Source organism: Mastacembelus armatus, chromosome 5 (assembly GCF_900324485.2).
Source record: "Mastacembelus armatus chromosome 5, fMasArm1.2, whole genome shotgun sequence".
Classification (NCBI taxonomy): domain Eukaryota; kingdom Metazoa; phylum Chordata; class Actinopteri; order Synbranchiformes; family Mastacembelidae; genus Mastacembelus; species Mastacembelus armatus.
Window position 1 is genome coordinate 16,162,079 of NC_046637.1, and position 16,126 is coordinate 16,178,204.

At 42.8% G+C, this 16,126-nt stretch overlaps 1 protein-coding gene across 1 annotated transcript in view; it reads left to right on the forward strand.

The window, feature by feature from the left end:
• The window catches only part of golt1a (golgi transport 1A), a 62,448-nt gene that overhangs the window by 16,223 nt on the left and 30,099 nt on the right, over window positions 1-16,126 (forward strand). Inside the window, exons 2-3 of the mRNA XM_026307225.1 lie at window positions 10,553-10,644; window positions 13,775-13,953. Coding sequence (XP_026163010.1) covers window positions 10,553-10,644; window positions 13,775-13,953 — 271 coding nt within the window. The remainder of the gene's footprint in view (window positions 1-10,552; window positions 10,645-13,774; window positions 13,954-16,126) is intronic.

Sequence of the window (16,126 nt, forward strand, 5' to 3'; positions counted from 1 at the left end):
GAATCTAATATAGAATTAAATGCAATGCTGAGGCCGTTATTTTCAACATTTACATGAATGTTAAAATCTCCCACTATAATAACTTTATCTGATCTAAGCACTAAATCAGACAGGAAGTCAGGGAATTCAGTTACAAACTCTGAGTAAGGGACAGGTGGACGGTACACAGTGACAAGTAGAACTGGTTTTTCTGTTTTCCAGTTTGGATGTGAGAGACTAAGAGTGAGGCTCTCAAATGAGTTATAACTGTTCTGAGGATGAAAGTTTAATAAGTTTGAGTGGAAGATTGCAGCTACTCCTCCACCTCGACCTGTGCTTCGAGGAACATGATAATTTTTATGACTGAGGGGGGTTGATTCATTCAGACTGACATATTCATCCTGCTGTAACCAGGTTTCAGTAAGATAAAGTAGGTCAATTTGGTGATCAGTTATCAAATCATTTACTAACAAAGATTTAGATGAAAGAGACCCGATATTTAATAATCCACATTTGACAGTTCTGTTTTCCTGTTCAATAAGACGAGTGGTCTTAATTTTTATTAAGTTTTTATGAATAACTCCTCTTCTGTAAACTTCTGATTTATTTGATTTATATGTTCAAGGGGCAGACACAGTCTCTATGTGGTTTAAGGGGGGCGGCGGCTCTAAGGAAACTGCAGAGAGGCGTTTTAGACTGAGTCTCTGCATCCCGGTCCCCACCCTGGATTGTCAGGCTTTAGGTCGGCTAATAAACTCGGCCAAATTTCTAGAGATGAGAGCTGCACCATTCAAAGTGGGATGGATGCCGTCTCTCGCTACCAGACCGGGTTTTCCCCAGAAAGTGGCCCAATTGTCTATGAAGCCCACATCGTTTGCTGGACACCACCTAGACAGCCAGCGACGGAACGACGACATGCGGCTAAACATGTCATCGCTGGTCAGATTGGGGAGGGGTCCAGAGAAAACTACGGAGTCTGACATTAATTTAGCAAAGTTACACACCGACTCAACATTAATTTTAGTGACCTCCGATTGGCGTAATCGGGTGTCATTGCTGCCGACGTGAATAATAATTTTCCCATATTTACGATTAGCCTTAGCCAGCAGCTTCAGATTTGACTCGATGTTGCCCGCTCTGGCCCCAGGAATACATTTGACTATGGTCGCTGGTGTCTCTATTTTCACGTTCCTGACTATGGAATCGCCAATTATCAGAGTCGGCAGGTGATGAGCCGTGGGCTTCTGCTTAGGAGTACGTTTCCGTCGGACCGTCGCCCAGGCTAATTCTCCGGGCTGCTCCGGAGCTGCCCTTGGACCGCTAACAGGAACATGATAATTTTTATGACTGAGGGGGGTTGATTCATTCAGACTACAATAATCTAACCTACTGAAAATAAATGCATGAACAAGTTTTTCTGCATCTTGTTTAGACAGAAAACCTTTTATTCTAGCAATGTTTTTCAGGTGGTAATAGGAAGATTTAGTGATGGATTTTATGTGGTTGTTAAAATTCAGGTCTGAGTCAATGATTACACCAAGGTTTCTGGCTTGATTTGTAGCTTTCAATGACATGGAGTCAAGGTGAGCAATGACCTTTGACCTTTCATTTTTAGGGCCAAAAACAATCACTTCTGTCTTGTCTGTATTGAGCTGGAGAAAATTCTGGCGCATCCATTCTTTGACTTGATTAATACACTCACATAATGAAATTAGAGGACTATAATCATGAGATGATACTGATATATAAAGTTGGGTGTCATCTGCATAGGTATGGTAGTCAATGTTGTAGTATTCCATAATCTGAGCAAGGGGCAGCATGTAGATATTGAATAAGAGAGGACCAAGAATAGACCCCTGAGGAACCCCACATTTCATTTTTGTTCACTCAGACTCATAGTTACCAAGTGAAACAAAATAGTCTCTATCTTGTAAGTAAGATTTTAGCCAATTTAACACTGAGCCAGTAACTCCCACCCACGCTTCTAGTCTATCAAGCAGCACATCATGATCAACTGTGTCAAATGCAGCACTGAGATCCAGTAGTACTAAAACAGAGGTTTTGGATTCATCATTATTTAAATGTAAATCATTTAAATTTTTAATAAGTGCAGTCTCGGTGCTGTGGTGTGCGCGAAATCAAGTGTGAAGTGCATTAAAAAGATTGTTTTGCACCATAAATCTGTGAATTTGTTGAGAAACTACTTTTTCAATTATTTTTCCCAAAAATGGAAGATTTGATATTGGCCTGTAGTTACTTACTGCTGAAGCATCTAGATTAGGCTTTTTAAGAAGAGGTTTTATAACAGCAGTTTTTAAGGCCTGGGGAAACTGCCCTGACTGAAGAGAACTATGGACAATCTGCAATACATCTGGAGCTAAGCTGTTAAAAACATTTTTAAAAAAATTTGTTGGTAAAATATCAAGGCAGCATGATGTAGATTTTAATTGTAGAAGCGTTTCTGCCAGAGCTCTGTGATCAAGGAGATCAAAATGTTCTAGATTCACTGGAGAACAAGGAGGCACAGGTGATATTGTCATGTTCCTAGGACTGCAGCTAGAGATAGTTTGTCTTATGTTTGATATTTTGTCTTTGAAAAAGGCTGCAAAATCATTGCATGACTTTTTGGACAGCAGTTCAGAAGGAAGAGAGGGTGCTGGGTTTGTGAGTCTGTCTACAACAGAAAATAATGTGCGGGCATTATTGCTGTTTCTATTGATAACCTCTGAGAAAAATGATTGCCTTGCATTTTTTAGTTTTTGGTTATAGTTGTGAAGACTCTCTTTGTACAAGTCGAAATGAACCTGGAGTTTGGTTTTTCGCCACTTGCGTTCTGCTTGTCTGCATATTCTTTTCTGATTTTTAACCACTGTGGCTTTTCTCCAAGGTGACTTTGACTTTTTTCTTGCTGACAATACCTTGGTCCTAATTGGGGCAATGGAATCAATAACAGTCATAACTTTGGAACTGAAACTGCTTACAAGATCATCAACAGGGGCTGATGGCATGGTTGGTGATGGTGCAAAAACCCGAATAAATAATGCACAGCTCTTCTCATTAATATTCCGCTTTTTGACTACCTCTGTTTCACCTGTGTTCAAAACAGCAGGGGTGGTTGTTTTAAAAAAAACACAGTAATGATCAGAAAGAGCAACATTGGTCACCACCACCTCAGAAATATTAAGACCTTTAGAGATTATTAGATCCAGTGTGTGTCCCTTGATGTGTGTTGGATATGTTACATGCTGAGAAAGCCCAAAGTTGTCCAGGATGTTCAAGAGCTCTTTTGCACTTGCATCGTTGAGATTATCAACATGAATGTTAAAGTCACCCACTAAAACAATACAATCAAAATCAATGCATACAATAGATAGTAATTTAGCAAACTCGTCAAAAAAATGTGCATTGTACTTTGGGGGTCTATAAATAGTTACAAATATTGCTCGACAGGAGGATTTGGTATGAAGAGCAACATATTCAAAGGAGTCAAACTTTCCATATGATATGTTTTTGCATTTGAGGCTATCACTAAATAAAATAGCAACTCCACCTCCTTTCTTGTGTATTCTTGTTTCACTCATGAAACTGAAATTTGGAGGGGTTGATTCAATAAGAACTGTAGCATTATTATCTTGTCCTAACCATGTTTCGGTTAAAAACATAAAATCAAGCTTGTGCTTAATAATAAAATCATTGATTAAAAATGATTTGCCTACCAAAGACCTGACATTTAAAAGAGCTAAATTTAGTGTGTGAACATGGGGAAAACATTGTTTTTCCCATGTTCTGGGACATACTCTGGTTGGCAAGGGATACATAAATTTGCAGAGTGCGTTGGGTAAGTCTTATTTCTCTGTAGATTTACCAAACTTTTTCTGTTACCTATCAAAACTGGGATTGAAACAGCTATTTGCATATTGATGGTGATGGGGAATGGGATGCCCCGGGAAGATGGTGAACTAGGTAGGGTTTGCGGGGTTGTGGGAAGTGAATCCTCACAGGCAGTGTCTGCTAGTGGAGGGGGTGTGGCCTCCTCATCTTTGCTCTGACTTCTCTCCATGTTAGAGCATTCGGGGGGGAGTGTTGGCTTTGGATGTTTTGATGTTTCTTCATTTTGTTTATATTCCCGTCGTATCTTGTCCTTGGCAGATTCCCGTCGTATCTTGTCCTTGGCAGAGGGAAGATTGTGGTGCAGGAAGAAAAATAGGTTGGAGGTGAAAGCTTTTACTCCTGATTTATTTAGAGACAATCCATCTCCCTTAAAAAGATGTCTGTGATCCCAGAAATGGTTAAAATTATCAATAAAATGTACTGAGTGGACATCACATGCAGTTGAAAGCCATGTGTTCAGTGCTAGTAACCTGCTGAATTTCTCAGTTCCTCCTCTGACTGGTGGTAGAGGTCCACTGATAAAAACTTCTGCATTTAGCGACCTTGCTGTGTTTAGCAGATTATTAAAGTCCTTTTTGATGATTTTGGACTGCTGCTTCACAATATCATTTGCCCCTGTGTGTAGTACGAGGTTTTTCACAGTTGGGTTTTCTGCAACAATGCTCAGGATTTTGTCAGTAGTGTCAGAGACCATATCTTTTGGGAAATACAGCACTTTTGTGTTGTTACTGCACATCTGTCTCACATCTTTTATGGCCAAGTCGCCCACAATCAGAGTCTGAGGCCCTGTTAGCTTTCCTCTTAGTTTTCTGTCTTCTGTTGAGTTTTCAGACCTTACCCCTCTCTGTGGATGTGGAGGATTGTCCAAGTGATCAGATGAAGATCCAGGGTTCTGCAGTAGTGGAGAGAATCTATTTTGTAGCTGTACAGTTAGTTTCTTAGGAGTTTTGTTGCTCCTTTTCCCTTTAGCTGTTATCCATGGCTGTGCTTTCCTCTGCATAGGAGTTGAGGAGGATGGTAACGCTGGCCAGCCTGTCACATCATAGATTTCTGGGCGCTGAGTTCTGCCTGTTGCTTGTCCTGATTTAGTCTTTGGCTTTGCTCAGAGAGCGTTCCAGGGAGGACCGATACCAGTAGTTTTATTTACCCGGACACAACCCTCCTATTGCTCGGTCTTGTTAGTGCTAGTTATCTGTATACTAGCATGCTCTTGTCTGCTACTATGGTAGAGTGGTAGAGTAGTGTCCTCTTTCCCAGATAGTCCATTTATCTCCACGTACATCACGTACAACGTCTCATCTCTGCACTTTAGTTTCCAGCATAGTGATTTTCTGTAGGGGTTTGCTGTGATCGTCCTCAGGGAAGGGAGGCATGGTCATTGGAGGTTGATCAAAAATAAAAGTAAAAATAAAATCCTCACTAAAATTCCAAATGCAGTAAAAAAGGGGTAAAATAATGTTAAAAAGTGTATTATAAAATCATTGGGTAAGAATGCATGAAGTAAAAAGGAATAAAAGCAAAGTAAAACTGGCAGGAGCAAGCAGAAGTGCGTCTACACTCTACAGAAGCAGGAAGCAGATTCTGCTAGCAGCTACGTTTGACTACTGGCTGAAGAGCCAGACCAACAAAGGGGAAATACACCAGATGCCCATGATGACGTTCCCTAATCCGCAGTCGATGCCACAAGACGCACAGGCACAGGCCAACTGGAATCCAGAAGTGCTTGTCTACAGACCATGGCAGCCAGATGAACTGAAGGAGGTTGTGGATGAACTACCGGACCCCCAAAAAACTGGCAATTACTCAGTATGTATAACCCTACGTTACAGGAAGTAGAAGCTGTGTGCCACAGGTTCTTCAAACTCCAGTGGGCAAACATCAGACCCACAACATGGTCAACCACGGCAACAGTGGGGTCCCAACAGTTCACCACCATGATGGACACCCTGTATGACGCTGTGCGAGCTGCGTTTCCTTTGAGAGTCTGCTGGCCTGAGATTCACAATACCAGACAAAAAGAGGGGGAGTCAGCAGCTGATTATCGCACCCGCATGGAAATGGTATTCGCTGCGCACTCAGGGATCAACCCAGGTAATGCGGCATACACCCACCTGTTGAAAACTGCATTAGTAAATGGTCTTTATCCTGGCTTAAGGAGCTGCGTGATGACATCATGTGTAAACTGGGAAACAGAGACTTTGCCAAATGTATGGACACATGTCTTACACGCAGAGAGAAACCGAGTGGAGGCTAACATGAACCAGGTAAAGACTCTCCAAATTGCTCAGTTGATGTATTACCAACAGGGAACGCAAACCCTCAGAAGGGGCCTGAGGTCACGACAACACACTGCAAAAGACCGAAGATTTCTGCAGGATCAGCGTCAAAAAGGACAGCCAAACACAGAAGTACGGTGTTACACTTGTGACGGATATGGACACATATCCCGTAACTGACCTACAAACAGGAGGAGGACTTCACAGGAGACACAAGTGCAAGAGAAACCCTGGCTACATGCTCCGCCCCAGGGACTTGGTGTGCATTCACCAGGGTTCCAGGTTCCTCAAGCATAGGAGACAGGGGAGGCAGGTCAGAACATCGCACTACACAGAGACACACATACAGTTCTACAGCCACACACTAATAGACCAGCTGTTACATACCATCAATACATACAACTCACATCAGACTCAAAAACACCACCTAGATTAACTCTTAAGATACAAGGAATAAATGTAACATTCTTAGTAGATTCAGGGGCAGAGATTTCTGTCATTCAATAGGAGCATCAGGCATTCCTGGTCTTGAACCACTATCAGAGCCACTGACAGTGTGTTTTGGTGATTACAGAGGTGACCATGTGTTCCTTTTGTCAGATGTATGTCCTGTAAATTTAATGGGCCGAAACCTCATGTGTGCACTAAGGGTTGATGTTAAATGTGAGCCCACGGGCATTAACATAACTTGTGCAACAGCCGGTCTATATCCCTTACAAACTGCCTGTTATTACTCATGGGATCTCATACAGTTCCCTGACATAGATAAATTGTATTCAATGATGCCACAGATAACACAGGCACCTGCAATCCTACAATGTATTTCTCATGTTTCGGCAGAACACAGAGATATCACATATGAAGAAGCTTGGACTACAACTGACAAAGACAAACTGGAAATAACCTCAGTATTAATTGGACACAACTGTGCAGCAGCTGTAGTGAGCCTCTTTAAGTCACAGTTATCTGTGTTTACAGAAAGGGGTTTTGTTCCACACTGCATTAACAAAGCAACCATATCAGTCCTGGGAAGATATAGGTTCGTGGGTTAAAACAGCTCTAGAGGTTACAGAGTCTGATGGTAGATTATATTGCAGATCATTGAACATTACATCCTGCTCCTTACATATCCGAGTACCAGTTATACAATCGTTGTACGATAGGTTGTATTCACAGCATAAAGAAACCTTACTCCTTATGCCTCTGACGGCTGATGAGGGAGCATTACTTTCAACAGTGCCTAGCAAATTGTGGGCTACAAGTAAATTTGATTTTGGGGAAATAAAAGGTGCAACTCCTGTTGTTGTACAGCCAAAGTCTAATTTTAGGCCTTGTAAAAAACAGTATACACTAAGTCATGAAGCTGTTGAAGGCATTGCTCCTGTCATTCAGTCACTATTAGATAAAGGTGCTATTGTGGAATGTCCTCAGTCACCCTGCAACACCCCAATCTTGCCTGTGAAAAAACCAAATGGCAGCTGGAGGCCGGTTCAGGACCTCAGAGTTGTGAATGCAGCTGTTCACCAAGTGGCTCCTACAGTTCCAAATGTAATAACACTAGTGTCTCAAATTCCAGGGGATGCTCGTTGGTATTCTGTTATTGATTTAGCAAATGCATATTTTAGAATTCCTGTTCATCCTGACTCACAGTTCTGGTTTGCATTCACTTTCAATGGTAAACGCTACACGGACTCGCATGCCCCAAGGTTTTTCTTCAAGTCCGACTCTGTTTACAGTGGCAGTGGCTGAAAACCTCTCGCATTGGGAGAGTCCATGTGGTAGCACACTAGTTCAGTATGTTGATGACTTGTTAATATGTTCCCCAACAAAGCTAGCATGCCAAACAGACACAGTGTCTCTACTAAGTTTTCTGGCAGAAAACGGCCACAAGGTTTCAAAAGACAAATTACACCTGCAGTGGGACTGGGCGCACTGGCTGCGGTGGACCAGACTGCTGCGGGACTGGGCGCACTGGCTGCGGTGGACCAGACTGCTGCGGGACTGGGTTCACTGGCTGCGGTGGACCAGACTGCTGCGGGACTGGATGTCATAGCGAGGGTCTACCGGTTTTATAGCCAGGCGGGTTCCCCAGTAAGGACCTAGATGTGGGTTCCGGATGAGGCTGTCTTCCTCGTCGAAGGACCCCTCGTCTTATTCCTCATCGAGGGTCTCCCAATCCAAACCACTGGAGGCGGGTTCGGACACGACGGTGTACCGGGAAACAGGCGAGGTCATAGGGACCGGGACTGAAGACTGTGGGACTGGAACGGCGACGATTTCGGCGCCTGGGGCGTGATGTGGGCTGTAGTAGGTGACCCCCAAAGTGCATTATTGGAACATATGTAGCAGGGTCATCCATGGAGTCATCAGATGAGTACTCGCTGTCGAGTGGGTCGTCTAAAAAAAGACCCCATGGAGTACCGTGGGTCGTGCTTCCGGACTTGGTTGGTGAACCAGGTAAGGATATCCACTTTGTCAGAGGCAGGAACGTGGTGCTGTGGTGTGCATGGAGAGGAGGAAATGGGGTTCGTGATAAAGGTTCCCACTCTCAGGCAGTCTATTGCTGGGACTTGTCTGTGGCGTGGGGAAGGCATGGTGGCCAAGAAAAAAAATTCCTGGGTATATCTGGGCGTGGTAAAAAACAAAACCTACTGGGCAGGGTAGAGTACCAGGACGGTGAAAAAATTAGGGCGTGGTCCGTCTGTTTATCTGGCCGGGTTGTACTGTCATGTGTCGGGGTTGTAATTAAATCAGGACCAATGATACGCCCACTCTGGTACTCAGGTGAAAACGGGGACTTTATTCAAAACTCAAAAGCAGAAAACAGGAACACAGGAAACTGGGGAACATCAGGACACGAATATCTAAACAAAGCACATGAAATACAGGGACAGGACATAAACATGAACACAGGGGAGACAGGACATGAACTCAGGGGACAAGGCAGGAAGGTCTGGGTCACACACACTCAGGGAGACGCACCAGACTCACAGGGAAACATGAACATGGAAATACAGGGTGAACAGGGCATGAGGGTCTGGGTCACACACACTAGAGACTCACCAGACCACACAGGGAACATGAACAGGAATATAGGGTTAACAGGGCATGAGGGTCTGGGTCACACACACTCAGGGAGACGCACCAGACCACACAGGGAACATGAACAGGACAGGACTACAGGGAACATGAGCAAAACAGGACTTCAGGGAACAGGAACAAAGCAGGACTGCAGGAGACATGAACAAAACAGGACTACAGGAGACATGAAACAAGCAGGACTACTTAACTTAACTGAAACCACTAATCATGGATGCACAATTCTTGACAGTTCTGCGCAATTGTGGGCAGACAACCCGGCAAAGACTGTGGCTAAGCAGGGAGTTAATAAACCAAAGGAACAAAACAAGACACAGGTGAAAACAACTAACTAATTGGGGCAAAGTAAAGAGAACAGAATAAAACAAAAACCAGTTCTGGTCATGACCCACCAAAGTAAAAGACCAACAGGAAGTCACAAGATGCGGATCATGACATTATTAAGAATTGAATATTTTATTGAGTATCAAAATATGCTCCCGATATTCTTACAGTTCAGATGGAGTGAATTGTGGTAAAATATGCAGTGAAATTCTACTGGGAGCATTATTTGAAAGGGGAAAATTGATCTGGCCTGCTGGTTTTGGGACAGAGCATCGGTATCAGCCCCATGAGCCACCAGGGCCATGTCATCTGCATACTTCAAGAGTTTCATTCCTGCCGTGCTTTAAGAGATGTCATTAGTAGTGACAGAGAAGAGTATGTGAGACAGTACACAGCCCTGAGGAAGTCCTGTATTTAAAACCAGTATGCTAGATTTAAAAGCATTCAGCAAAAAAGCAAACACCTGTTGTGGTTTGTCCCATAAGAAATTCTTTATCCATAAAACCAGTGTGAGATGGACCTGTAGGTCATAGAGGTGTTGCAGCAGGGTGTCTATATGTACATCATTAAAAGCAGAGAAGGAAATCCATAAATAAAATTCTGGTGTGTGGTTGTGCAGTGTCCAGTTGTTTTGTGACAGTGTCTAAAGTGTGAGGCTCGCACCCTCAACAAAACTAAAACACAGAGGTATGCCAGTCATTTAACTCACAGTTCTACACTGTATTGATTTGTCTGGGTTAAGACGACTTTGCGGAAAACAGGATGTGTTGCTGTAGATTAAAAACAGTTACAACATTTTTCCCCACTGAGGACTGATTTTGAATACTCAAAATGTTGTATACTCAAATTAACTACTTTACAATAACTGCATTGTTCATATTGTTTTTTTTTTTTTTGCTTATGACTGTTATGAGTTGTCCGCATTTGTCATGTTAACCACATGAACTGACCAGTCAGTTACCTTGTGAATATTTGTCTTCCAGAGATTGGTATTGGTCTGATGGGATTCAGCTTATTTTTCCTGGTCTTTGGCATGCTGCTGTATTTTGACTCTGTCTTGCTGGGATTTGGGAATGTGAGTAATCTTTCATGCTACACACATCTAGTTAACAGAAGATCATCATGCTGACATTCAACAACAAAAGACCAAGCGGCATTGGTGTTTACATTTATTTGATTGGACTTTCTATGTTTCAGGACTTTTAATCATAGTTAATGACCAACCTCTTCTTAAGGAAGTGAAATTGGCTGTTTTAAATCACTGCAATCTCCATTTGCATTTAATAACTAATGACTGACTCTGATTTTCAAAGTAGAGAAAGGAGAACTCATAGGGATCTCTCAAACAGGGCAGGAAAAACTGTTTTATGTTTAGCACGTTCACACAACCACTTCAACCTAGAGGTAAGATTAGCATCACCTAAACTTAAACACCTTGTCTCTTAAGGATCAAGCCTTCTTTGAAATGACTGAGAAAAAATGGGACATTTGATCTATTCTCTTTGTTTGCATGCCAAATAAATACCCCTCTATAGCCTTTTATGAATAGCAATAAATTCTATTTTTTTCCCTTTATACATGAATTCGGAAGTCAATCAGAATCCCCATTCAGAGCCTGCCAAGCCTTGACTAATCAGGCACCACAGCTGGCAAAGCTTCAACCGGTCAGACAAACCACCACATTCAAGTCATAAAGTATACAAAAGACGTGAGAATTCATTGCATTACACTTTCTAAGAGAGAATTGATTCCTAAATATGTTGTGTTTTCATCTCATCATCATTTTTTTTGCATTTTGTATTTTAACTTATGCTTGTAGAATTATAAGATGTTTTTCTTAGTTTTTTATTTTTGACAGTGACTAAACTAGCAGTATGCCTATCGAAAGTGCGTCAAATTCCAAGCCAGAAGTTGTGTAACTAAGGAACAAATGTTTTGTAGAAAAGTCTGCAGTATGTTTTATTTCAAATTTATAATATCTATTTCAAATTTTATTAATGTCATTAAAACAACATAGTGACATTTTATTAAACTAGATGAGATCTAGACGGTGGGAGGAATACTTCGAGGATCTCCTTAACCCTGCTGACACATCTTCCATAAAGGAAGCAGGGGCTGGGGATTCGGAGGCTGATCCATCCATCACCCAAGCCAAGGTTGCTGAGGTAGTTTGGAAGCTCCTCGGTGGCAAAGCACTGGGGGTGAATGAGATCCGCCCCGAGTACCTCAAGTCTCTGGATGTTGTTGGGCTGTCATGGCTGACACGCCTGTGCAACATCGCATGGTAATCAGTGACAGTACCCCTGGATTGGCAAACCGGGGTAGTGGTCCCTCTTCTTAAAAAGAGTGTGTTCCAACTACAGAGGGATCACAATCCTCAGCCTCCCTGGGAAGGTCTATGCCAGGGTGCTGGAGAGGAGGATCCGGCCGGTGGTCGAACCTCGATCCAGGAGGAACAATGCGGTTTTCGTCCCGGTCGTGGGACACTGGACCAGCTCTATACCCTCTCGAGGGTGCTCGGTGTTTCGCATTGCCGGCAGTAAGTCAGACCTGTTCCCAGTGCATGTTGGACTCCGGCAGGGCTGCCCTTTGTCACCGGTTCTGTTCATTATTTTTATGGACAGAATTTCTAGGTGCAGCCAAGGGCTAGAGGGAATCCAGTTCAGGGACCACAGGATCTCATCTCTGCTTTTTGCATATGATGATGTCCTGTTGGCTCCATCGAGCCAGGACCTCCAGCGTGCATTGGGGCGGTTTGCTGGGGTGAAAATCAGCACCTCCAAGTCCGAGGCCATGGTTCTCAACTGGAAAATGGTGGCTTGCCATCTCCAGGCCAAGGGAGAGATCCTGCCTCAGGATCCCGCAGAGTTTAAATATCTTGGGATCTTGTTCATGAGTGAGGGAAGGAAAGGAACACGAGATTGCAAGACGGATCGGGGCAGTAATGAGGTCGGTGTACCAGTCTGTCGTGGTGAAGAAGGAGCTGAGCCGAAAGGCGAAGCTCTCGATTTACCGGTCAATCTACGTTCCTACTCTCATCTATGATCATGAGCTTTGGGTCATGACTGAAAGGACGGTCTCGGATACAAGCGGCTGAAATGAGCTTCCTCCGCAGGGTGGCCGGGCGCTCCCTTAGAGATAGGGTGAGGAGCTCAGTCACCCGGAGGGAGCTCGGGAGTAGAGCCGCTGCTCCTCCACATTGAGAGGAGTCGGCTGAGGTGGCTCGAGCATCTGTTCCGGATGCCTCCTGGGCGTCTCCCTGGGGAGGTGTTCCGGGCATGTCCCACTGGGAGGAGGCTCCGGGGAAGACCCAGGACACGCTGAGGGACTATATCTCTCGTCTGGCCTGGGAACGCCTCGGTGTCCCCCCGGAAGAGCTGGACGAGTGTCCAGGGAAAAGGAAGTCTGGGTCTCCCTGCTTAGGCTACTGCCCCCGCGACCCAGCCCCGGATAAGCGGAAGAAGATGGAGATGGAGATAGATGACATCTACAACATCAGACAAACCATGTAAACTGAACTAGGTGCTTCAGGCCAAACCAGACCTATGGTCATAGACAGAAAGGATTGAACCAAAAGGAGAGAAAACCAGCTGGATGACAAATGATGTTACTATATCCTGAAGCCAAAGAAGTGCTGGTAACTGACTGTTAAGTTCTCTACTCTGTACCCAACTTTATAGACCAACAGACCTCCTTCAACTCCTCAAACACAACTTCCTTCCAGAATTCTGTAATGGTTGAGAGTTAAGTATTCCACTTGTGGCATTAGCTGATTGATGTCTTAATCTCATTTAGAGCTCATAATTCCCAAATTTAAGTAATCTTTTCCTCTTCAAGTTATCAATATAACATGAGTTACACATCTTTTCCAATATCAGAGTGACTGACTGTGATTGATGTTAACCTCCATCAGCCCATTACATTGAATTTAGTCATTTTACCCTTTCCTTTTCTTATTGTAAATAGTGTAAATAATCCTAACCAAAATGTACAGAACTTGTGAGTTTTAATGTCTCCCTTAATAACAGTCACTGAATCAGAATTCTGTCCACTTCTTTAATAGGAATAATTGTTTATCATGTCCCTACAGTCATTGAAATAAGTCTTACAAGGTATTAATATTTATAATAGACTCATTAACACTAAAATAAATTTCATCTCTTTAATGTCTCCTCTCTTTTTTTGTTTGATGGTCATCCTTGCAGATCTTGTTTCTCACTGGTCTGACGTTTATCATCGGCTTCAAGAGGACAGCCCAGTTCTTCTTCCAAAGGCATAAGATTCGAGGTTCTTTCTTTTTTCTGGGAGGTGTTTCTCTGGTGCTGTGCCGATGGCCAATCATTGGAATGCTGGCGGAGAGTTATGGTTTTGTGCTTTTATTCAGGTACATTCACATTTCCAAAGAAATCATTCATTCATTGTGGAAATGTAGTAATTGTAGTATGGTGCCAGTGGTGCCAGCCTTCTTGTGTCTTTGTTGGGTTCATGCAGCTCAGAGTGCTTTTTCTTGTTCCTACTGTCTGCTCTGCAACCTAGAATGATGATAATGTTTCAGGAATTTTAAAATCATCTCACTCATGTATTATAGCAGGATGAGACTGGAGAGAAACCCAGAACATGCAGCAACATCAAAAACCTACTTCTAGAATTAGTAATTGTGCCAGATGGGGCACTAGCATTCTTAAGAATATTAGACTGTAGACCTATATTGTTATCTGAAAACTATTAAACACACTGGAGTACTACTGTCAAGCAGCAGATCATACCATGAGAGGTAGTCGTGTCATACTGATGTATGATTATCACTACGCATTTGTCCAGAGCACCTACTGTTTAGGTGTTGAGGACCTAGAAAAGGGTCATTTCCCACACAAGTTCAACACTGTGCTAAATGAATATTATGTCGGTAAATATGCGGCACCAGAACAATATGGAATTGAGTCTATGAATGACAGTGAGAAGGCTAAATTTATGGCATGATATGACATAGTGAAAGATGATGTGTTTCATTTTCAGAAAGAAATGGCACGCTACTGCATAAACGATGTGGAGGTACTGTGTAAAGCATGCACAATATACCACTCTACACTCATGCAGTGCACATAGTTGAATTCGTTTGGCTCCACACCACTCTGGCATCCATTTGTATGGGTCTGTTTAAGACATTGTTTCTGCCTAGAGACACCCTGGCTATTACATACAGTGGTGCTTACATCGAACAAAATAAAGTGTGTTCAGATGTTTCTGTTCAGTGTTTAGAATATGTGGCACACTGAAAAATGTGTAATAAAGCAGGCACTTTATGCGCTCAGCATAAGGTGGGACGGCTACAACCTAGACACAAACACATTCTATGAATTTGCTGGGTGTTTTTATCATGGGTATGTCAAGTGGCTTCGTGTGTTTCATGCAGAAAGTGCTGAGAATAGGGCTTTAAAGGTCCCCTACAGTGAGCTTTATCCGAAGTTTAATAATAGAATGTATGACTTAAGGACACAGCACGGTGTTAATGTTGGGGCGATGTGGGACTGTGTGTGGAAGTCGTGGAAACAGTCAGACCCTGCTGTCAAATTATTTCTCACTGATTACAGAAAACCAGAGTGTGTTAACCCCAGAGACACCCTCTTTGGCTGATGTAGAAATGCTATGAAAAGGTGGTGGAAAAAAATACAGTAGTATGAATTTACCACTCTTTATCCAACAGTACAATTCAAGAAAGGCTATGCAATACGTCATCCACAAGTCATTCACAGTGATTTTAACAGTACTGAAAATTATATTGGTCTTGTCAAATGCACAGTGCTACCACCTAGCACCATAGAGGTCTGTACTACCCTGTATTGCCACACAGGTGTCACTCTAAACTCATATTTCTGCTGTGTTGCACATGACCTGAAAGGTTGAATCAGAGCAGCGATTGCATACACGATGACCATGACAGACTGTCAGGCACATGGGTGTCCTTTGAGCTTGAAAAGGCGATTGAGAGGGAATATAGGATTGTCCGCATCGATGAAGTGTGGCATTTTTTAAACAAGACTGATACTGTCTAAGGAATAAGTCAAGACATTTCTGAAATACAAACAAGAGGCATCCAATTATTCCAATCATGTGAAAACAACTGAAGACCAGCAAAAATACATTGATGATTATCACGTGCATGAAAGAATCAGACTAGATCCTGACAAGATCAAAGTTAACAAGACTGAAGTTGTAATAAATTACTCCTAACTCCTTGTGGGGTAGGTTCAGTATGAGTAATAAGTAACATGCCTTTATGCGAGTTGTACACAAAACCATCAAGATTCACAGCTGATGTTTAGTGAGCATTATGATGTTGAGACAGTTCTGTTTCATCTCCGACAAGGGAGCTATGGTTCAGTGGTGATATGCATACGGCAGAGCATCCAAGGTACATGTACACATGTAAAGTCATATTCATGACATACAATTATAGGTAGAATGTTATTAATAAAATGACATGGCATCACTTCAGACAAGATCTGGTCATTACATACACAGTGTTGTCCACATGTTGTAGTTAGTTCACTTTGAAC